The following is a 23866-nucleotide window of genomic DNA, read 5'->3' as shown; positions in this document are numbered from 1 at the left end:
TAAGAATGTTGTTACTTGGGTTTACTACTTTACTAAGAAATTCAATTTATAATTGGCCTTTATTAGAAGAATTTTCTTCAGCGGATTTTTAGAAAAATTATTAGAAGAATTTGATAAACTAGCGAAGAAAGTAGAATACCTAGAAAGGGATTGTATTGTCAATCCTAAAGACATCTATATAATTATTGTGAAAAAACAGTTCGCTTGAAGATTAATTATCCAAAGAAGAAGGTTATTCTTTAGCTACTTGCAAGAGTCAAATACTAGTATTTTTTAAATCTTATCTTAAGTTTAATATGGTTTTATCTTATATTTGAACACTTAATATGGTTTTATGGTGCCTTTTAATAGTTTTGAGCTCAAATTTATTTTTTATTATTTTGTAACTATTTTATAATTTCTTAATTCTTTTTTCTAAATTTTAAGAAAAGAAAAAGACTTTTGCTTAAAATTAAAACCAATACATTCTTGTAACAAAATATAAGCTAGTTTAAGCGAATATTTGTTCAATAAGCCTAATTAAAGAACTCTCACTTAAGTGATGCACATTTCAAATCATCATTCATTAGGACTATGTGTACACTTTGTTGTCATTATAGTTGATATTGCATATCTTAATAGACATTGTGTTATCAATTTAAAGTTAAACCTTACACCAAATATGCTTTGAATATGCTTTGAGACAATATGTAGATACCTCTCATCTCATGTGATGTCTTTTTCAAATATATGATAATTCAATTTTTATTATCATTATTTTTGTTGAAGAGATAACTATACTATACTCAAGTTTTAATATAATGAAAATATAAACTTAAAGAGAAAGCTTTATATATATATATATATATATATATATATTCTTATCTAACATAATTTAATCATTATTATTTTATCATAAAACATAAATGTAATATTTAGAAGATAATTACATATATTACTAATGTTACATCAAATAACTTATAACAACTTTACATATTTAAAAATACTTTTTTCACACCCCATATTTTATTTTTTCTAATACTAGGATTCTTTCTTACTTGAGTAGATATTATTATACTTCAGTCGATAGAAAAAAACAAGTTATTCAAATGGTTAACATGAATAGTGGATGACATAGAAAAGGAACCATTATAGTTTTTGTATAAAGATGTTTATGTCTAAAGTCATGACAAAATTGAGGATTGAATTTCTTATTCCCTAAAAGGCCATAGAGTTGTTGACTACATGTTTTTGTCAACATTTCTTGAGAAAGTGGTTAAAATATCACAAAAAGAATTTGACATGTTCCACATAATTAGAATGAGATTTTCAAATTTTGTTTTTCATATACAACTAATAAAACAATGAAGTAGACAAATATAATGTATAATCACAACATACCAAAATAAGATAAAAAAAAGTAAAAATAACAATAGCAACTATCTATCAAGTCAATTTTTACTAAGGCGGTGCAATCTTTATTAAGTAATATAGGTGTTTTTTTTATAAAATTAGAATTGAGTTTAAATCAAACTAATGTTCAATTAACTCCAACATATTGAAGTTAGAAAGAGTAAACTACATTAAAAATATTTGATATTTTTTTATTATTTGGGTATAGAGTCGAACACTTAAAACAATTTTCTTGTTATTTGTTCTATTTCTGTTTAGATAATTTATTGTCCAACTAGATACATGCTAAAGGTGTTTTGATGATTAAGTTAGTTTAAGTTTGATCTCTTAAGTGGTTAAAATTGTAATAAATAGTAAAAATTTTGACAACCATACTTAAGATATGTTTATAGTTTTCTTTATAGTTTTTTTTATTAGAATCAACTATCCAATTCTATTTAAACTGGATCATTGACATATTTAAATTAACTAGATGATTTTGATCCGATCGATTTTCTTCATGTTTAGATGACTGATAATATTATTTTGATTAATATGTTCCGTTCTGTACATACAGTACATTCACTAATTTAATTGATTTATTTTTTTTAACTTTTCATATTATAAGTAAAACACTTTTATCTTTTTTTTTCTTTCCTTATAAACCATTCTTTTTGTGGATTTATGAAAAATTAAGCTTTTCTATTGATTTAAATTTTAAAAAGTCACGCGTATTACACACGGAGTTTAATTAGATAAGCAATTGATAATTGAATTTAATGAAAATTAACATATTAATCACATTCAAGTAATATATGGATTTAATTAATAAATAGTATGATTTTAATGTTGAATTTGATTATACAATGACATTAATAATGGTTGAATTTCAAACTTGGAAATTAAACTAGCATGATAATTTAAAATGCATAAATACAAAGATTTATAGATAAATGTTTTCATATCTATTACATTTGCTACATTTTTGTTAATATGAAAAAACTTTGCATTATAATAGTTGAATTTATGTCCCCATAAAAAATAGTCTTGACCTTTAAAACAATCTAGTGAATAATTCTTATATTACAAATTAAAAAAGAAGATATTTCTTAATGATTCCCCGACATTATTACCTTGACAAATAATAGTATTATTAATTATTTATAATAAAAAATAGTTTTTATCTAATAAAATAAGTAATTGAAGAATTTTCAAAATAACTACTATGTATTTTTATACAGTTATAGTAATTATAGTAATAATAAGAATAAGATATTTTGAGGTAGAACATTCAACATTCCGGGGGCATTTTGGAGAAGTTACTGTCGGATCCGGAGACAACTATGGGTAACACGTATTTGACTTGCAATTCCCGGATTCAATATCTTACCAGTTTCTACCTTCTTGCATCGTTCTACAACTCCATGGTTAACACGTTCCCTAAATCTATTATCTTATGTCACTGCTTTGTAGCTGCACTTTTCACACCTTCCTTCCCTGTCTTTTAGCCACTGCTGAAACTTGTACTTTCTCCCTCTCAAAAACTAACACCATTATGATTTCACGCCAACAATTCTGTCTTCGTAACGGATGATACAGGAGGCCCTTTTGATCCTTCGGTATTCAATTCCAGTCTCCAATCTCGGATCCCTCTTTTGCATTCTTCAGATCATAGATTCTAATATTGTATGCAGTTCTGATAGAAAAAGGAGAAATATTTGATATTTTCGTAATTGTGCTACGTTAGATTGTATTAGATTCATTGTGTAGAATAGAATCCTTATGAATTAGAATGCAATCCGAGAGTTTGAGCCAGACTCCAGCTCTGACACTCTTTCCTGGCCTGAAACCCCCTCACAAAACCCTACTATTCCACAAAATATGTGTTCTTGTCATCACATTCCTTGCATATGCTTCCTTCCATGCCTCTAGGAAGCCCCCCAGCATTGTCAAGAGTGTTCTGGGACCCACACTGCCATCGAATGCAGCTCAAGTTTCCAACTTGAGCTCCTATGATACTGGGTGGCCACCTTTCAATGGAACCCAAGGTACTCACAGGCTGGGCGAGCTTGATCTCGCATTCCTTACTTCTTACTCCATTGGCATGTATTTCGCTGGTCACGTTGGGGATCGGATAGATTTGAGGTTGTTTCTTGTATTTGGGATGATGGGCAGTGGCTTTTTTACCATACTTTTTGGGTTAGGTTATTGGTTAGATGTTCATGTGTTGGGGTTTTTTGTTGGTGTTCAGATTGTTTGTGGAGTGTTTCAGTCAATTGGGTGGCCTTGTGTGGTTGCAGTTGTGGGGAATTGGCTAGGGGAATCGAAGAGGGGCTTGATAATGGGGGTATGGAATTCGCATACCTCGGTGGGGAATATCATTGGTTCAGTGGTGGCTTCAGGGGTTTTGGAGTTTGGCTGGGGTTGGTCCTTTGTGGTGCCTGGACTCCTTATAATTTTGGTGGGGATTTTGGTTTTTTTGTTTCTTGTCGTGAACCCCGAGAGTATGGGATTTGTGCATCCTGGAATGGACATCGAAATGAGTGTTGACACCAAAAATGTAGAGAATCTGCAGAAAGGGGAATCGGAGGAAACTAAGCTTATTGATTCTGATAATTCAGATTCTTCTTCTGCAATTGGGTTTTTGGAGGCATGGAAGTTACCAGGAGTGGCTCCGTTTGCTTTCTGTCTCTTTTTCTCCAAGCTAGTGGCTTATACCTTTCTGTATTGGTTGCCCTACTACATAAAGCACACTGGTAATTGTTATTTTATACAAAGCTATATGATAATAGATAGAAATGGTTGGCTTTTATCTAGCATCAGTACGTTACTCATATCCAAATATTTGTTTATAGTGTCTCCATCTTCCTTATAAATTGTGTCCGGGTTTGCTGCTAGGAAATTGGAGTGCTTGTTTGATAGAACTGTTATGTGATGTGTCTTTAGGCAGTTATGAAGTTGCGTGACAGGTATTTGTAGGGTGTTTTATCCGCATCTTCGGTACAATTTAAAATACTTGTTTAGTTTTCTAATCTCAGCAAGCTGACAAAATTAGGTGATTATTTCTCCTACATAAATTGAACCAATCATATTTGTCATGGCAGTTTCTATAGTTTGTAATTTTTTGTTTTTTTGTGTATTTGAGAGAGAGAGAGAGAATGTTAGGGCTTAGGCTTGTGTATTATGTTTTTTGTTCTACAACTCTGGTTTAATCCAGAGTTTTTGCCAATAAAAAAACCAGTCTTTTTGTGTAAACTAACGTCTCACATTAGCCACTATCTCTTTTCATGATCTTATTTGCAAATTTGGTGTTCATTGCAGTTGTTGCCGGTGTGCATATCTCACACAAAACTGCTGGGTTGCTATCAACGATATTTGACATTGGGGGAGTCCTAGGAGGAATCACAGCTGGTTTCGTTTCTGACTTGATTGAAGCACGTGCTATTACTGCAATTCTATTCCTGTTTCTATCAATTCCAGCACTTGCTTTGTATCGCATATTTGGGAGCCTCTCCATGTTGATGAACATCAGTTTAATGTTTCTTTCGGGGTTTTTGGTGAATGGTCCATATTCGCTCATCACAACTGCAGTGGCTGCTGATCTTGGTACGCAAAGCGTGAATGATCGGAATTCCCGAGCACTGGCTACTGTTACTGCAATTATAGATGGCACCGGTTCTGTTGGCGCTGCCCTTGGGCCACTTTTGGCTGGATATATTTCGACTAGGGGATGGAACAGTGTCTTTTTTATGCTCATTCTGTCTATTTTCTTTGCTGGTTTATGCTTGATTCGTATTGCAAGAACTGAGATAAGAGAGAAACTTTCAGGAAAGTGATTTTAAATAGTTTTTAGAAATACCCACGTTTGATTACTTCAGGTCCTTTTGATGGTACCTTTTACCACACAGGAATTACCATTCAATGTTTGTATTATATACTCATTCTTGATTCACTGATTGTAAAAAAATAGCAAATGTATAAGAATGTTTAAGGTGAAAGAATTCAACTTTTTTTTCGGTATTTTGTTGTCATGCAGTCTTAGTCGTGCTTTTTTGTGGATATTCCTGATTATGGTTTTAAACATTCGAAGTTGGTGTCATGAATAACGGTATCTCTTTCTCTAGATTCTCTTCATCAGATGTTTGGAACTGGCTGATATAAGGATAGATGATTTTTAGTCTTCTTGTCCGTTAAGTCGTTTCACAATTGAGCACTTTATAAATGGTTTATCTGATTAAATTTTGAACCAGCAGATGCATATTGTTCTTTTAAGCTCTGAAAGTCTTTCGAAAGAAAAGGTTAAGCCGCAAGAGGTTTGGAAACATTCAGCTCCTCACCAGATATTGTTTGATAGGTTCTCTTAACATATATCAGTTACCACTGCCTTCTGTGCCAATAAGAATTGTTATTCTCGTTCAACATTTGATCAATAATCATACGAGTAACAATATATGCATAAGATTTAAGGCAAATGCAGTATTTTTTTTATCTTGTTATACTTACACCCGTGTGAAGGGCATCTGAAATGAGAAGCTAGACCCTCGTAATAAGTTGTCAATTATTTACATTAAGTCGATGAAAAATAAAAGTAGAATGTTACATTTAATCATATCGTCCCATATTACACTATTTTTCTCCTCCAAACACATTGGAAAAAATAATTGTAATGATGTAAACTTATTAGAATATTACTCTACGCCTTGTTCTTTCTTCATCGGAGAGGGCACTAGTTCAATCTTGTGATAACCGTGTGGTGGATGAATATATCTGTACAGAGTGACATCTCTAAAAAATCAGCTGAACTGTTTATTTGCGTACAAAAATGCTTTATTCTTTTAGCAGGGATCTTAGATTCTGAAGTCCTTCTGCAGATATGCTTCTTCTTACTCGTGTTCTTTCCACAACCACAGGTGTTGGAGGATCTGAGTTAAAACATACCATCACAACTGTCAAGTTATCAGTTGATTCTCTCTTCATTGCTTCCTGCACTATTTCCTTGCAGCATAGTTTCTCATCATTGTGCTCTTGTAGCCTCCTCCTAGCAAAATCCACAGCATTTTGGCTACTAAAAACATCCCATATTCCGTCACTAGCAATTATCAAGAATTCATCTTCTTTGGTCAATGTCATCATTTTAAGTTCAGGTTCAGCACTCAGTGGTCCTTCTCTTCCACTCGTTCCCTTCATTCCTTCAAGGTGCCAGTCTCCAATAGCACGAGTGATACCTAACTGCCCATTCAGGAAACCATCGTCAATGAAGCCACCTAGGGACAAAACCCGTGTCCTTTCATTGACACAGTTTGGCCTATGATCTTTAGACATTTCTATGGCCCTTCCATGGCGGGACAAGACAGCTCGACAGTCTCCCGCATTAGCTACAAGTAAAGACCTGTGCAAATGAATGAAAAGGGCTGTGTACATGAGCAACAAAGAAGGAGACAAAAAGAGATGATGCTTTGATGAAACTGGATGGATCACACATGAATCTAGTGGGGAAAAGTATTTGTGATTTTGTATGTCTGATTTGTTGCCAATAACTTATTTTGTGGTGATTTAATGAACCAAAAGGAGAAAGGGAAAAATTATAGAAACAAATGAAAAGAAGTGAATTCTTTCTTCTTAAGTGCTATGGGGGATACAGAGTAGGCACAGATTCATACAAGTATAAATCATAAGAGATGGTGTTGATATCAGGTTCCTCCTTTGACTTGAATGTCAATTTGCCATTTTCACAGCTACTACACTTATTCTAAGACAATGTCTCTAGATTTATGGGAAGGAAAAAATATGCCATGGTTCTGAAGAACTGAAGGACAGTGTAGACGAGTGCTCACCTTCCAAATACAATTGCGGTTAAAGCAGTTGTGCCAGAAGAAAGGGAAGGCTCCTGAGAGGATGATTTTAGAAATGCAGCGTCAGTCTCCAAAAATGACCTTTTGACCACCTTCTCAAGCTCCAAAGGAAAGTTAACATCCTCAACAATAAATCTTGGCAGATTATCACGTACAAATTGCGCAGCACTCTTCCCTCCATGTCCATCAAATACCTGCACATTGGACCATTTTCCTTTCACATGTCAAACCCTGACAGATTGCATATCTTCCTTCACAAAATGACTAAAAATCATTAGTCCTCTCAGATCACTATTTTCCCACATTTTGTCAAGTCAGATTTTAAAATGATCATGCAACCAAAACTCGGAAAGAGGGGTTGACAACGCAATACATAATAGGTCAGATCAGATCTCAATATTAAATATCTTACATGAAGACTTTCTCAATACAGAATCTTGGGACCTACTTTAAGCATTATTCAGTAAAAGATGCAACTTAAATGAAAGTAAAAAGAGTCTAACAGCATCATATAATATGTTTTGCCATTTGATCATCTATAAGAGATTTTCTTATTTTAATTTATTCATCAATGGATGCAATGAACCACTCAACTTGCTTGCTAGCTAGCCTAGACAGTATGATGGATCAATAATGTTTAAACTATCCATGTAACATCACAAAAGGCAAAATAGTTACAGAAGAATTGAAACATTAACTTGAAATTCGTGACAAGAAGCAATTAACATAATGGTGTCAGTAGCTTACGCCATAAAAGGAAACAGCTTCCCCAGGAAGTGCATTATAATTAAATTTCTTTGCCAAGTCTCCGATGCATATATGAGTGTCCTCCATGTAAGGGCGTTCTCCTATGTCAGACCACTCTCCAGATCGAAGAGCCGGGGTCAAATTCATCTGATTTTCTTTCTTTTCTGCAATCACTTCGTCCTCATAAATGCTTTCTAGCTACATGCACCACAGAAGAAAAAGGGAATCAAGATGATGGAAACAAAAACAGTGGATAAGTTAGGGAATTCAATCTGCTAAGTAAACTCAAGAACTCAATAAAAAGAAAGTGAAACTCCTAATATACACACAACACAACAAAACATTGAGCCCGAAACAGCTTTGTTTTTGGGCTTACTCCTGAAGTTATTTCAAGTCATCTCAAAAAAGTTATGCTCACGGAAAACATTGACAACTTCTGTGGACAACCATCAAGTAGAAAAGGAATACAACCATAAAAGAATGCAATTTAATAGCCAGCGATGCAAACTGATTCAGTCGGCAACACAATCAATTATTTCACAAATAAGCTACAGCGTATCCAAGCCGACTGAACTAACTAATTTCTGTCAGAACCATTTTTAACTAACACCATCAAGCCCTTCAAAATCACGTGAGAGAAAAAAAAAATCCAAAATTACACAACACCAATATCAGATCATTGCTCCAAGTCTCCATCAAAAGGGGAAAAATGGCTTTTAAGAAGAAAAAAAAGAGCATACGTTTACTGTCAAATTTTTGTCGGATCCAAACAAATATTACTCGATTGGAGACACACCACGTATCATAGTCATGCTTCATTTGCTAGGAGATTCTCTTCCACCAAGAAAGCGTTAAAAACATTGACGAAAGGCATGAGATACAAACCAATGTCAAATTCAGAAAACCCGTGTCTTCTTCCAAAAGGGACAGTAAAAAAACAAAAGAACATTGGTAAAAGGAGATTAAAAACAACTTTCATGCCATGTAAAACGCAACTGAACTTGACCAAAAGAGTTTCCACAAAGCTATCACACATAAGAAAAAGACACAAGGGAGAATACTGACATAGAAAAGCAGTATATACTCACAGGAAAGGAACTTTGGACAGTGGTATCTGTGGTGTCAGGAGTTGAAGTTGTGAAAAAAGATCCTTTTTTGTCCGTGTGGGTGGCGAGCAAAAGGTGACAATGCAAAGGCCATGAATTTGTTGAGTTGTTATCCATATCTTTCTCTGCATCCTGCACACACATGGTGGCACCAGCAATCGTGGGGGAAAGTGAGAGTAATAAGAGTGACCCTGATGGAAGCAGCTGTGTCAGAGAAGAAAGATTTTTGTGAGGAAAAGAGGAGAAGAAAGTGAAATGAGTTTACAGAGAGAGTTGTTAGTTATTAGTTTGAGTGTGGAGAAGAGAAAGAAGAAAGAGAAGGTAATGGCTAAACACCAGAAATTTCTGTGAAAGAGTGGCTAAAAATGGAGTTACACGGTTGCTGCTTTTATTACGCATCTTCCTATCAAAATATTTCTCTCATTGTTGGAATGGAATTTTGGAAAATGGGAAATGTCCTTCTCTGCGCCTACGTACTCAATACCATCGCCATTCCCTTTTCATACTCCAGAATAAATAAAGCTTTAATATTTCTTTATTATCATATTTTGTTTTTTTTTACTTTCGTCCACTCTTAATTTGGTCTGGATAAATTAATATACTTTTTTCCTGAAATTGATGGAAATAATATTATAACAATAATATTTAATATTTATGACACATGATCTCAACTTATAACAGCAACACATTTTCTCTTGTCTTATTATTGTTAATTTAATTAATTAATTTATTTTAAATAAAATAAGTTAATATAGTCACTTATATCAAATTATTTATAATTACGTTACAATAATTATATTAACAATCAATAACATATTAATTAAAGTTGAGTATTTAACAAAAAAAAATATTAATAATGTAACATTTTATTTTAATAGTGTAAAACTACTAAAATGAATCTTATAAAAATGATAATTAATTAATCAAAAGAGACATAGATACAACTGCTATATTACACTCATTTATAAAACATATAAGTTATACATAAATACTCTAACATATACTATAATATTTTTTTAAAAAGAAAAGGAATTATATCAAAACATCACAAATTTAAAACAAGTTGTAACATCTCCCTCACTTTGCACCAGATCAACTAGAAGATCTTCATCTACTAATACCAATCAGGTCATAATTACAAACAATAAAAACAGACAAACAAACAAACAAAGATGAAATGGTAAGCTAATGTACTAATAAGTTTAATTTAAACATTTATGATGTATCAATTTATCAATCACACATGCCAAACATACCACAAACTTATACATTCATACAATAGTTAACACTAACTTTATTATTTGGATCTATGTTTTGACATGTGTATTCAATGTAGGTGTGTAATCGTAGTAATATTTATACTCTGCAAAGTCTTAAACAAAGTGGTTATCACCCTACTACTCACGAGGTTATCCCTTTCACGTATAGGACTTAACCAATAACTAAGACTAGGACCTCTAATGACTCTCTCACAACATAACTCATTCTACTCCATTTGAATGTGAATAGTTATTAGAGTTCATAATATCTCACTTTCAGAATTCCCATATGTCAAAGCATACACTAACTTTACCACATCACATAATTTCTCCTTAAAATTCTCTTTACAACATCTCAAATCATATTCTACATCCATAGATACAACATCACACATATCAAGCTTGCATAAGCATCATAATCCATCTCAAATCTATAATAATCATGCATAGAAACTAAAATAAACCATTCAAATAGACAAAGAATCGGAAAACATAGAAAACCACATTGACGCTCAACGTAAAGCCCTTCGCAACTGGGAGCACTCAGTGCCAAATCTCTCATATTTTCTCTCGCTCAGTGCAAACAACCTATAGCTCAACAAAAAACATTAAAACAGTTCCAAACCTGTAGTGGTAATTGGTGCTCAATGCTACAAAGCCACCACTTAGCGCCATACCATTCGCAAAATGGTCACTCAACGGTGAAATGGTGGTGCTCAACGGTTTAAAGAAAAAATGCTTCTAGACCTTCCCAACTAAACTTGCGCTCAATGTCATACCAGTACTACTCAACACTATATCAGAAACCTACATATTCAGCTATGTGATTTGGGGAACTAGAAACTTATTCAAATGATCAAATTGGTATTCCTGACTTAGTGCATGATTCAAAAATAAATTTAGATGTCATAAAGAATACTAATTTTCTCAAATGGCTAGATTCTTAATCTCTTAACTCAACATTAAATCAACCAAAATACAAGCAATACACAACAAGCAACACCATATAATTTCTACATGCCAAACAACCAATATCAGACCAAAACAAACATGCAATACAATTCATCACAACATCAACAACATTAAAAAGTGATAGTTAGTTTCCTTTACTAACAAATGATTAAACCACTTTAGAAAGCCTAAAATAGTTCCAAGCACACAAGAAGTTATATCTGCTCTTACAAATAATAGAAATATGATTAAAATACACTGTTAAAACCATTGATCAGAAAAGACTCAATCTAATGAATCAAAAGACTCATGTAAGTTGAGCGAAGCTCAAATGCGACATACACAAGACAAAAAATCAAGAAAAATGATTGAAATTCAATTTACTCAAACGAAAAAATCGATTGGTCCAATTTGAAGAATTTGTCACAAGAATCAATTCTACGATATCGGTCCTTTAATTAATATAGGACGAGAACTCTCAGAAAGAAATAAAATAACTTTAAAAAAAAATGATTTCTAAGAGAGTAAGTGTCAGAACCCTTAAAATCTCATGTTAGTGGAAAGCACTTGTAGGTGCAAGGTGTCTGAACCCTTAAAAACCCTATGTAAGTGGAAGTCAGGTGTTAGAGAAAATCAGAAAGTGGAGGACAGGTGTGAGCAGTTGAGTGGCCGATCGGTTTTGACAGTTATGTAAAACTTAAACTTTCAATTTTCGTGCCACTTTCTCTGCATGCATCCTTCATCTTCAACCTTTTGAACCTTTCATTTTCTTCTCCTTCTCTCTACAAACTTCCTTCTTCTCTCTAAGAATTCTCATATTTTTGTTCTTCCAATCATTCCTCTCTCGGCACTGTTGTTTTCTGTCACATGCAAACCAAGTTTCTGGTTTCATGAGTTTACCAACTTCTTCTATGAATTCCTGATAGTAATTCTAGTCTTTTATTTGGTATAGTTTTGTAAATCGGGAAACTCTAGGTGCATAAGATTGGGTAGTGGTGAGCTTGATTCTACAACCGTGAGTTCGGCTAAGCTTAAGAGGTAAGGGAAGCTTATATAATTTGATTATGATTCTTGTTCTGAATGGTTGTATGTTGGTTTGATTATTTGATGAATATGAAGTATTGGTGCTACTGTATGTTGTTTATATGAGTGGATGATTTATAACTGAGGTAGACTAGGTTGAGATAGAGTTTGATCGTCAATCTGCAGCTTTCTGTATAATCCTGTGTTTGACTGGGATGAGATAGAGTTCGGCTAAGCTTAAGAGTCAGTATTGACCGTTCAATTTTCCTTTGAGTGTTCGGTCTAAACTAAATTCTTCTTCTGTAGAGAATTTAGTTAATGACCGATCGATTTTATATTATTATAGATATGTAAATGAGTGTTCGGTCTATGTATAGTCTCTCCTTTGCACTTCTTAAAACAACTTCGTTAAGATATTCAATAATACATAAATTCTTAAATATGATATTTATCCTTGTTGAAAATAAGTCATATGTAATTATTATTAGAATATATTCTTTCATTGAATAAGTTCTGTAATGCTCGATCATAGACCAGGTGCTCGGTCTCATTAGTGCTCGGTCATAAACCAGGTGCTCGGTCTCATTAGTGTTTGGCATTACACAAAGTGTTCGATCTAGTTGGTAGTGTTTGATTTAAACTCTTAGGTTTCAAATAACAAACTTTCATCATCTTCCATTATGTTTAATTATATGTGTTTTATTTTATTATACATTTTCCTTGAATTCTGTCTAGTAAAGACCTTTCGGTCAAAGTTGTTATGTATCTCGTAGTCTTTCCTTACCATTATTATAAGTATTAGGATTATAAATAGTCTTGTCTAGTATGGACCGTTCGGTCCTATTCTGTGGATGAGTGAAAGACCGCTCGGTCTTACATTAAACGCTCGGTTATAATAATCTAAACAATATTCTCTCATTCGGTTTTTGTTTCTAAGATGGGATATTGTTTTCTAGAATTGGTATGACTATGTTGATGATTAATTATGATGAATGAGGAATGTAATGTGAAGTATGATGACTTTAAAGTATGATGTAATTTGAATGGTATGGATATGAAAGAGTATTCCACGGAGGAATATCTCAGGATTTGTTATGGAATGGTAAAGTATGAATGTGGTCATGCTAAGGTGGCATTTATCCTGATATTCTATGATTACTTATTCTCAAGTAGAGAGGAGTAAATCATGTGTGGGAATGACAGGAGGTCCTAGTCCATAAGATTAAGATGGGCGATGTAAGAACGAACTAACCTCGGGTGGCAGCTGATGAGACATTCCAGCTACTACATCACCCGGGTGCAAAAACGTCGTAGCTACACAGAATTCATACAGTCCGGACAGTCAGAGTCAATTGGTCGTTCATTGCATGCATTAATGTATGATTGATGGATTGATATGAATTATATGTTGTGTTGAATTAATTAAATTACATAAGCTTACCCTATTTCCTGTTTTGTCTGTTTTGTACTTCCTGTTGTCGTTTCCTGTTGCAATGATCATCCTTTGGATGTGAGCAGAAGGAGAAGAGTTGCTGGAAGAGGCTCTGGAAGAAGTGGAGGTTAAGGCCGAACCATAAACCGTTCGGTAGTTATAGTTACTTAGTTTTGTATATCTGTTCGGTTTAAGATTGTTTTGTTGGAACTGTTTGGTTAAGTATTTAGCTTTGTAAAGTTTAATTTTTGTGGTATTTTGTAAGGTCGTTCGGCCATAAGCGTACCTCTTCTCTTTCTGAACTGAATTGTAATATTGTTAATATGTGAGTATTCTATGATATGGTTTTATACTGTATTTTTGAGAAGTTACAGTAAGATATTTTAAAATTATGAAACTCATTCCCAACAAAACGATTTATATTAAAATTATTTTAATATTAAAATAATTTGATAATGACTAAATTTTAAACTACTATCATTTCTAAAATTTATTTTCTAAGTCTTTATAAATAACAAAATGTCAACATATTATATTAATGTATGTATAACTTTTACGCGAGAATTAAGTTGAATACTTTTAAAAAAAAATATTCAATTAAAAAGTTAAAATGTTAAGAAAAGATTAGAAAAGTTAGTCATAATAAACTTAAATAAAACATTAACCGATACTTTTGATTCTCACAGTCTCACGTTATTTCTTTTGAATACACACTAGTTGACTCGTTTTTATAATAATAATTATATTAAAATTATTCTCATTGTAATTTCTTATCAATTATAATTGATCCTCTAAAATCTTTGACTCCATCAAAATATTTTATATTCTTGTCCTATCTTACAACCATATAACTTTATGTAAAATAAGTTTACTGATTCTTAAGATTATTATTTTAACGTTATATTTAACGTGGTTTTTTATTAGTTGTACATCTAAATTATTTCACACTACCGATACACAAAATTGGTACTCTGAAACTTTTTTTAAGACATGTTTTCGATATATAATTTAAACGTAAGAAAAAGGCACGTGATTTGTTTTCTATCTATAATTTAAACGTACAAGTGACATAATAATATTTTATTATGAAAATAGAAAAACATCGTTAAATATAAAACCTACACTTATTAGAAACTTTTAATTAAAAATTGTTCAAAATTAATTTAGTCAATTGAATATTGTTTTACTGGTAGTTTGTAAATATCTTAGTATATTAGTTAAAAAATTAAGTATTATTAAAATGATTAAGAAAAACATATTTAATTTCGAACAAAAAAGTCATTTAGTATTTGATATAAAAATTAGAAAAAGATATAACAATAAAGAAGTAACATGATTTGAACAAAAAAAGTAAAAGAACATGGATCAAGTTTCTTTTCTTTCTTAAATTCTTTTCATCACGTGAGGAAATAATGTTATTTAATCTTCTTGATTAATGGTAGCAGAACGAATTTCATTTTCAAAATCTGAAATTTTCTTCAGTGGTCGAGACTTTTCGTTAAAGGTTTCGGTAATAACTACTTTGGAATTCGGATATATTTTTTTTCAACGATGAGGATTCATAATTTTTCTTTTAATTGAAATAATATAACTTTTTAATTTATTTTTATAAATTAATTTTTAATTTTTATGGTCAATCATTATTTTCTTAAAACTGATTTGTTTTTAGTTTTTCCTTTTCATGTTTAATTTATGATTACGTGTTATATAGCATATTGTTTTTATAATTCTGTTTTCAAAATTTGTTGATTAGTACAATCGAGATAGTTTTATTATCTAAGAAAAATGTATATGGAATTTTATAATATGGTTAGAGCTATAACTTTTGTGATATTATAAATTGTGAGATAAATCCATTGACTTAATTGATAAGTAAATAAATGAATTTGTTTAGAGTGGTGGTAGGTGTAAGGGGCACAGCAAAGAACTTGAATAATTCCAAGCATTCACACTTAGCTTTAATAATGAAAAATAGAAATAATGTTGTATATTGAGACACGTTTTGTGTATTGTTTTTGTGTACTAGAAATTAGGTGGGTGAGGGAGAAACTATTATATTATAAACTTTATATCTGATGTTCAAACTCTGGTCGGTGATACAGGGCAATCTAAGAGTCATCACAATTTTTTTTTATCTTCCTTTATATTCTTTGTCTATTTTGTAACTACTTTTGTTTAAAATAATATGAATTTAAATTAGGTTTCTAACTATTAAGTTATTTAAAGTTATTTTGTTGAGTGGAATACATACACGTTTTTTACTTTAAAAAATATATATTACCATCTAATTATTGATGATTGTACAGTATGATTGTATCCTTATTCACGTACTAGCCAGTTAACCATTACTCGAATAATTTAATAAGTCATTAGGGAGATCGGTCATGAAAAAATATAATTAATCTTAATACTGATTAATTTAGAGGAAAAATGTGATTAAAAATGTATCAAATTTTATTAAACAAATAATGGCATATATTGTCTCCAAAAACTTATAAAAATTAGATAACTTTTATCCAAATTAGAGCAAAAAGCATGTCATACAGAGTTAATGGTCTTTGCAAAGTCAGCAGACAATCCTTTTAGAATGTATTGTTGACGTGGAGAAGCTTTAACGCTTTCTTTATGAGATTTTAAAACATAAATCTTTCCGAGATCATAGTGTAAAAATGAAGAAAGAAATATCCTCTACATATATGAAATAAACACTTTATAATATTCAAGATGTACGTATCTATCTCTATTATTTGTTGAAATATTAAATTATCAAATGAAAATATGTTTGCAAATGTGTTTTGCATATGAGTCACATAAAACACTTACATTTACCGATTTTTTACGTTTAAACTTAAATTGTTTTATCTTAAAAAAAATATGTAAAAGAATTAAAATTTAAAATGAAACGAAAGCAGTAGAAGACATGGGAGATTTTGAATATACCTGTTGGGTTGATTCCTTAAAGGAAGTAATGAATTTAGAAAATAGATAGTGAGACAATTTCCTTTATAGATAATGTGAAGATGATACTAACACAATGCATTTTACTTGGTGAATTGCATGAAGCAATTATACCCAATCTTCAACCTCAAAAAGTTTGTATATTATTAAAAATTTCTTAGAGTTAAAACAAACAAATTAAATAATGTTTCAATCTCTGCTTACATGCTGTGTTGGTATGCTAAGTTGCAACCTAGTCATGCTTTAAACCATCTCTCATATTTTTTCCTTCAGCTTTCGAAACGATCTATAATTTTTTTAATGCAATTCTACATAAACATTAAAAAAAAATCACAATACCTTATTTATTTCTTAAACATATTCCACATTTATATGTATATATATCATTATTTTACATAATTTCAAACTATAATTATATATTATTCATTTACACACATTTATTTATTTATTTCTAATAGTTTTACAATATTTTGACATACATATGATACTATCTTTTTTACTTTTTTTCTTTTTAAAAATATAAAATTCAATAAATGAATGTAAAAATGTATAATCTATTATTAGTCACAGTGATAATAGAAATTGTGAAGGCGAGTATGATGGGTCATTGCCCCCACACTCGTTTTTATAATTTTCCTTCACCTCACAACATTAAATGCATTGCTAGATTATTATTTTTTTTCATCTTGAATGCTTTTGAGTATCTTAATATTCTTTCCTATCCTTCATTTAACCCAATCTGAAACCATGTTTATCTTCAGGTAAAAAACCCTACAAGTATTTTTTTTTTCTTCCTCGTGCTTTTAATACTTTGTAATCACATTCTTCTTTTAATGTTTTAGAGTAAATATAAGATTCTTTTCTATCCAATATTATCAAGATAATAATAGTATAATAATTATTATAAGTCTTTTATAAATTTATACCCACTACATAATTATTTATTATACTATTCTTTCATTTTATTATTATAAAAATACTATTATTATTATTATTATTAAAATTTAAATCTATAATATTTTTATATATAACATTATGATTTATATTATATATATATATATATATATATATATATATATATATATATAAGGGGTTTGCTAACGCGTCTGTTTTTCAGTTGGTACATTTTAGCAATGTGTATCGGGTTTTAGTAGACAAAAATACCCTTATATATCATAGATTCTAAACTTTAAGGTTAAGGGTATTTTAATAATTTTCATTCTCAAAACTAATAAAAAAAAGAAACCCTCCAAACCGTTACTCACCTCTCTCATTCCTCTCAATCATTTTTCTTTATATCATAAATTATAATTACTATTATATAAAGTAACTCAAGTATTTTTACCACACAAATTTTGCTAGCAGCTTTGACGTTTGCTTTTCTTTCTTGTCTTTTACAATAAAATAATTATACTACATTTTTTATTATTTTTTATAAAATATTCAACTGTTCCTATATATATATATAAATTAACCTTAATACATTGTACTGTAAACCTCAAAACAACTATACAAGTAATGACCCTCTTATATTAATTTCAAGTAATTTGTCATCTTCAATAAAGGTATTATAAAGTTCGTATTATAAAGTTCGTAGACAGTTAAACAGTTGATTTAATACATTAGATATTTTTCAGAAAAGAATGTGACTGCCCTACAACATATTCCAACCAAATTAATCTAAACCGGTTACATTACTTTCAGTCGAACATCTGATATGTCACGTCCCAGATTGTGCAAACATTCGTTGAGGTGCCAATAATTAATCAAATATCATCAAAGATAATTAGTTAGATTTAAATGTGATTTTCTTTGACAAATGCCCTTTTAACACATACATTCTAACGGATGTTAAATTATAGTTGAAAAATGTATTTAACAAGGCCTAAATGCTTCAGCTTAATCACGAAAGACGGAGTTACAACCCATGACCACGTTCCTCGAGGCAGTGGAACGTATATTACTTTCATGTGATTAACACATTATTGCTTATTTCGATTTTAAAGTAGAAAAATAAGAGAAGACAAGATGTGTAAACATAATCTAAGAAATAGAAACAATCGTAACTATTGTTTAAGAATCATAATATGCATCAAAAAATCTGAACATACAATCACTCAAATCAAGAAGCTTTGAAAGATCACAAAATTTGACTTAATTTAACTCAACCTTGAAGCATTTGAACAGTATTCTCCGCAAGGTGATTCTACTACTTAATATTGACAAAATTCTCACATTCCCGTAAATGCCTTCTTTGCACCGCTAGAGGATCCAGCTGGAATTACTTTCAACACATTGAACCTCACTGTCTTTGATATTGGCCTACACAGATGACAAAAATAAAGGCATTCGGGTGTGTAAATATAGAAAACAACAATAAGTTCCCACATTCATAACCTAAAAAAGGTTTCTTTCAAATATCTAACCTGCATTGGCCTATAATAACATGATCTCCTTCTTTAACGCGGAAACAAGGAGATATGTGTGCAGGAATATTTGAATGACGCTTTTCATATCTAAATAGAACAAGCAGATAAACAGTTAGATATGTTTGACACAGTAAACAAATAAAATGAATCTTCCGAAGGTATAGAAGGGAGAATACCTCTGGTATTTCTTAATAAAATGAAGATAATTCCTCCTGACAATGATGGTCCTTGTCATCTTAGCGCTGTGACATGTACCAGCCAAGATACGACCCCTGATGGAAACATTGCCCGTGAAAGGGCACTTCTTGTCAATGTAGGTCCCTGTATAGAAAAAAATGGGACTTGATTTAGAGACAAAAGTCACCAAACAGATACAGAGAGGAATAGCCTAAATGTCATAGTCAAGGTGGAGATTATAAATCCTATGATTTGAGCAATAAAACAACGAATCTTAAAATACACAAAAAGGATCAACATCCTCTTGCTAGCTACAGTTTGAGATCATAGATAAAAATACACAAAAATTTGACTCATGTTTAAGATTTATCTTTCAAGATTAAACTTCCCAACAGCACAAAAGTGACATGACAACTGAGTATACAGCAACTATATCTATCTTCATCTGAGATACTGAAAATATAACTCAGATATTATACATAAACCTTACAACTAGGTCATCTTATCCTCTGTTGTGTCTCCAATGTCAGGTTAATCACAAATACTCCTCGCAAGACATAATTATGTTATGGTTGCTTACCTTTTATCCTGAAACTGAAAGGGAAAGCTTGTAAAGCTTATAATATAAAGTCTCCATCACAAGGGGTATGATCCCAATTCATACTCCGTTATGTATATTTAAGTTACTCTCTTACTAGTCTCTTACTGATTTGGGTGTTGAAACACCTTTTACCGGTGGACTTCTTTCATTTCTCACTCATACCTCATTAGAAGAACTTTTTCCTCAATAAAGTTCATAACTTGACCTCTAAAGCCCAAAGATTCCAACACATTATGCATTTGGCAAGAAACATTAAAATTCCAATACGAACAACAACCAGTGTACGTTCACAGACCAATTTTAAATTCTCATGACACACCGTCAATCACATTATTACATACTTAGCAGCAGTCTCACCTCTCCTCGGCAAGCTTGCTTTGGCAACACAATGAAATAAATCATTATAAACTCCAATTTATCAAGAAACAAATATGTATTAGTTTCAACCAAATTTCACCAAATCTACTGTTTCTCGGGCAGTGTAGGACACCAAAATAGATGCATTATCTCCGACTAATAAGGAAAGGGAAGCAGAGTAACAGGTATGACTCTTCATCGGTCATCGGAACGTGTCTGAGGTCTCTAAAACAGAATTTACCAGCAGCCCACAATGTCATATTAATATTTAGGTTTGATTGTACATCATTTTGTTCAACTATTTTCATGTCACAGAATAAAATCCTAGTACTGGCATCACTTTGAAAATCAGAGGAATAAAATGTGTGGAAGTAACTTGAGCATCAAAATTATTGAAATGATGATACAAACGTTCATAAGCCATAACAAGAATAATAATTATATATTATACATAAGAAAAAAGTACAAAAACTTTACCAACGTTAAGTTAAACAGAACATACCTTCAATGGCATCTCTGGGAGTCTTGAATCCAAGCCCAATTGATTTCCAAAAGCGATTCCCACCTTTCCCTGGCCTCTTTCCCTTCCCACCTTTCTTAGAGCTTCAAAATCGATAAACACAGACACCAACAAAATGAAAACATAAATAAACTAAATCAAATAAGGAAATAAAAAGATGCATTGTTCTGTGAATGAGCATACCATAGAAACACTTTCGGTTGCTTCAGAAAAGCCTTCTCTGTCTGCAAACAAAATTAAAAAAGAAATATGAACAGTGAATTAATGCAACACCACGATAGAGGCATTATTATGACGGAAAGTAACTAACCTGTTCAGCCATAGCTAGTACTCTGTTTCAGACGGCGAAGCGTGCAGCCGCAGAGAATAAGAGCCTCAACACTGAAACCCTAATGAGGTGCACTGAAACTATTTTTATAACACCTTTTATTTTTCATCTTTGTACGTGTGGACTTTGATAGATGGGCTAGCCCAAAAATCCTTTTGAGGCCCATCAAATTCCTTACGAGTGGTTCTTTTTGCACCCTATAAATTGTGAAATCATTGCTTTTTTGGTTTAAAATTTTTTCTGAATTGTGTAATTACGAACTTAAAAACGTATACCAAATTATTAAATCTAGAAAAGCAATTTAAAAGTTAAATTTTACTTTTGAATTTAATAATGTGAATTTTTTTTAAGTAGAATTCAAAGACATTTCTTTCGCGATTTTTTTATTCCATTTTGGTGACTTAGGTTTAATGACATTTTTTTAATAATTTTTACATTCCTTTTACCAAATTTAACTTGTTTTATTTCTTGTACCCAGATATAGAAACTTATTTTAATACACAGAACATTTTTAGTAGATCGTAACTTGTCTTGAGCTAGTAAATTTTCATAATATGTTTGACTTTAGATTGATATATTTTGTTGTAGCACTCATTATTGTGTAAAGGATAATATTTTTTCTATCCTTTCTATATTTTTTTAACAACCATTTTAAACAACACAAATTGCTATGGTTAATACATTTTATTAGAATTGTTCTAAGGATGAATTCTTAAGTGGCTTTTGTAACTTTTAGATGCCTCACATCTTGTAATGCATCTTGTATTGAATGTTTATATACCACATATAAGATTATTATTATAACATTTAGTTATGTCTCACTATGCTAGTTGTCTGAAAGTAATAAAAGACATGTAATATCAAAGCATAATAGGTTAGGAAACATCAAAGCAAATAACCAATTTATAAATGAAGTGTTAGTGCATTTTTAGAAAATATTTTGATGTATTATTTTGGGTTGAACTAACCTTTTCAAAATGTTATCCTTTTTTTTATAAATTAAATTTGGTTTATGTTAATGGACCTTATTGGTGTTAATTGTAAATTTTTTACTTCATTTGTGTAATTTGACCAACTTTGAGACTTTATCTTTCACTTTTGACATATTTAGAACTCTAAAACTTGTATGTGGATGCTCTTATGCTTGGTTAAAAGTTAAGAAAGGTTACAAAAATTTATGTGTTATGGGCAAAACTCTTTTTAGACTTTAAGGGATCTAAAAAGGTAATTCAATATTGCGGTTCACGTAAAAGTTTTCTTATCATTTGTAAAATGTAATGTTAAGATTTACTATGATTCTTTTAAATAAAGTGTTGGACTTGAAAAATAAAGTTAACTTTTAAAAAATTGTTTTGATTATGTTTGAAGAGCATAATGTTTAAGATATATTATTTGATATAATATTCATTATATGTGTTTGAATTTGGGGCACAAATAATCACAAAAATTTCAATTTTGTACACAGTCTAATATTTACCTTAACCATAAAACTTGGTTTTGAAATGTTGAAACATGTGAAAAATGGTTTAAGGTTGTTTCAAAATAATTGATTATCAGTTTGATAATAAATTAAAATAAAAAATAGATAAATAAGTTGTTTATAAGTTTCTTAGAACAATTTATTAACACCTTTAATAATAGATAATTTATTAACATCTTTAATAATAGATAATATATTAACACCTTTAATAATAGATAATATATTAACACCTTTAATAATAGATGAATATGTTTTTATGTTTTTATGTTTTTTCAAAAATATTAAAGAACAAAATAACCAATTGAGAAAAATACCGATTAAAACATAAAACATTTATTTAAGACTCATTTTCTTATAGAATAGTATATTAACAACTTAAATAATTGATTAAATTTATTTGAATGTGTTTTTAAACAATTTTTTGAAACTTCTCTAAAGTCTAACATTTGGTTCAATATGAAAACATATATATCACACTTAGATTAAAAACATTTAGAGAGGTCAAACTAAACTATTTTCATTTTCTACGTAATGTGATTAAAAACATTTAGAGAGATCAAATTGAACTATTTTCATTTTCTATAAATGATTAAAAACATTTTAGAGAGTTTAAATTGCACTATTTTCATTTTCTACAAAAGTGCATCCAAGAATTTTGAAGAGATCTTTCAACTTTCTCTTAGTTTGTCAAAACGTTATATTTATACTACATTACATTTTGAGTACTTTAATTGTGCAAGATGTAATCTTTTTATTATTGTGTTACTACATTAACCCCAGATTGTGTCATCTTAAAAGGTTTTCAAGAGTGGTGATAAAAACCAAGAAATAACTAAATATCCAAGTATGTATTATTTAGAAAATTATGCACTAAAATGTTATTGAGCCGATAGCTCTATAGCAACAAAACAACCCCTAAGCACTAGACTCCTATAGAGGATCACTCTCCTCCTAACTGAATCACACCTTCCTACTTTGTATCTCTCCTATAACATAATTCTTCCATCCCCGGATTATTGACACGTCATTTTCCATCCTAACTAATTTCTCACTTTTTCTTTCCCTAACCGTATTTTCTTTCTTTTGACAAAAACATACTATATTTTGGGCCTAATTGTTCCTTCTATAATTGTGAGTGTTTCATCCTACACCTCCAACATCTCATCCTGCACCTCCAAAAGTTCCATTTTTAACCTTCTGACATATGCACCTCCAACTTTTCTAAAAATTTTATTTTTTAATAAATATATTTTTATTTTCTTCTCTCTCTTATCA

The 23866-nt window shown here is 30.8% G+C and overlaps 3 protein-coding genes across 3 annotated transcripts; 1 reads left to right on the top strand and 2 right to left on the bottom strand.

The window, feature by feature from the left end:
- The first annotated feature begins 2736 nt into the window (after positions 1-2736).
- G3PP5 (Major facilitator superfamily protein) lies at positions 2737-5391 on the top strand. Its single transcript, XM_047326924.2, has 2 exons — positions 2737-4127; positions 4693-5391. The coding sequence occupies exons 1-2, from the start codon at positions 3164-3166 to the stop codon at positions 5205-5207; spliced, it is 1479 nt and encodes a 492-aa protein (XP_047182880.1). The 5' UTR covers positions 2737-3163; the 3' UTR covers positions 5208-5391.
- Positions 5392-5918: 527 nt separating this feature from the next.
- LOC124849076 (putative protein phosphatase 2C 27) lies at positions 5919-9557 on the bottom strand. Its single transcript, XM_047326936.2, has 5 exons — positions 9413-9557; positions 9059-9280; positions 7971-8168; positions 7206-7417; positions 5919-6760 (listed from the first exon to the last, which is right to left on the bottom strand). Exons 1-5 carry the CDS (start codon positions 9473-9475, stop codon positions 6199-6201), a joined length of 1257 nt encoding a protein of 418 aa, XP_047182892.2. The 5' UTR covers positions 9476-9557; the 3' UTR covers positions 5919-6198.
- Positions 9558-18743: 9186 nt separating this feature from the next.
- Positions 18744-21199, bottom strand: LOC124849057 (small ribosomal subunit protein uS17-like). Its single transcript, XM_047326913.2, has 6 exons — positions 21094-21199; positions 20967-21007; positions 20766-20866; positions 19305-19449; positions 19126-19215; positions 18744-19021 (listed from the first exon to the last, which is right to left on the bottom strand). Exons 1-6 carry the CDS (start codon positions 21103-21105, stop codon positions 18931-18933), a joined length of 480 nt encoding a protein of 159 aa, XP_047182869.1. The 5' UTR covers positions 21106-21199; the 3' UTR covers positions 18744-18930.
- Between the last annotated feature and the right edge of the window lie 2667 nt (positions 21200-23866).

This window comes from Vigna umbellata, chromosome 2 (assembly GCF_029865625.1).
Source record: "Vigna umbellata cultivar VRB3 chromosome 2, Vumbellata_1.0, whole genome shotgun sequence".
Lineage (NCBI taxonomy): Eukaryota > Viridiplantae > Streptophyta > Magnoliopsida > Fabales > Fabaceae > Vigna > Vigna umbellata.
The sequence above is the reverse complement of the archived record's forward strand: the minus strand, read 5'-3'. Positions and strand labels throughout refer to the sequence as shown.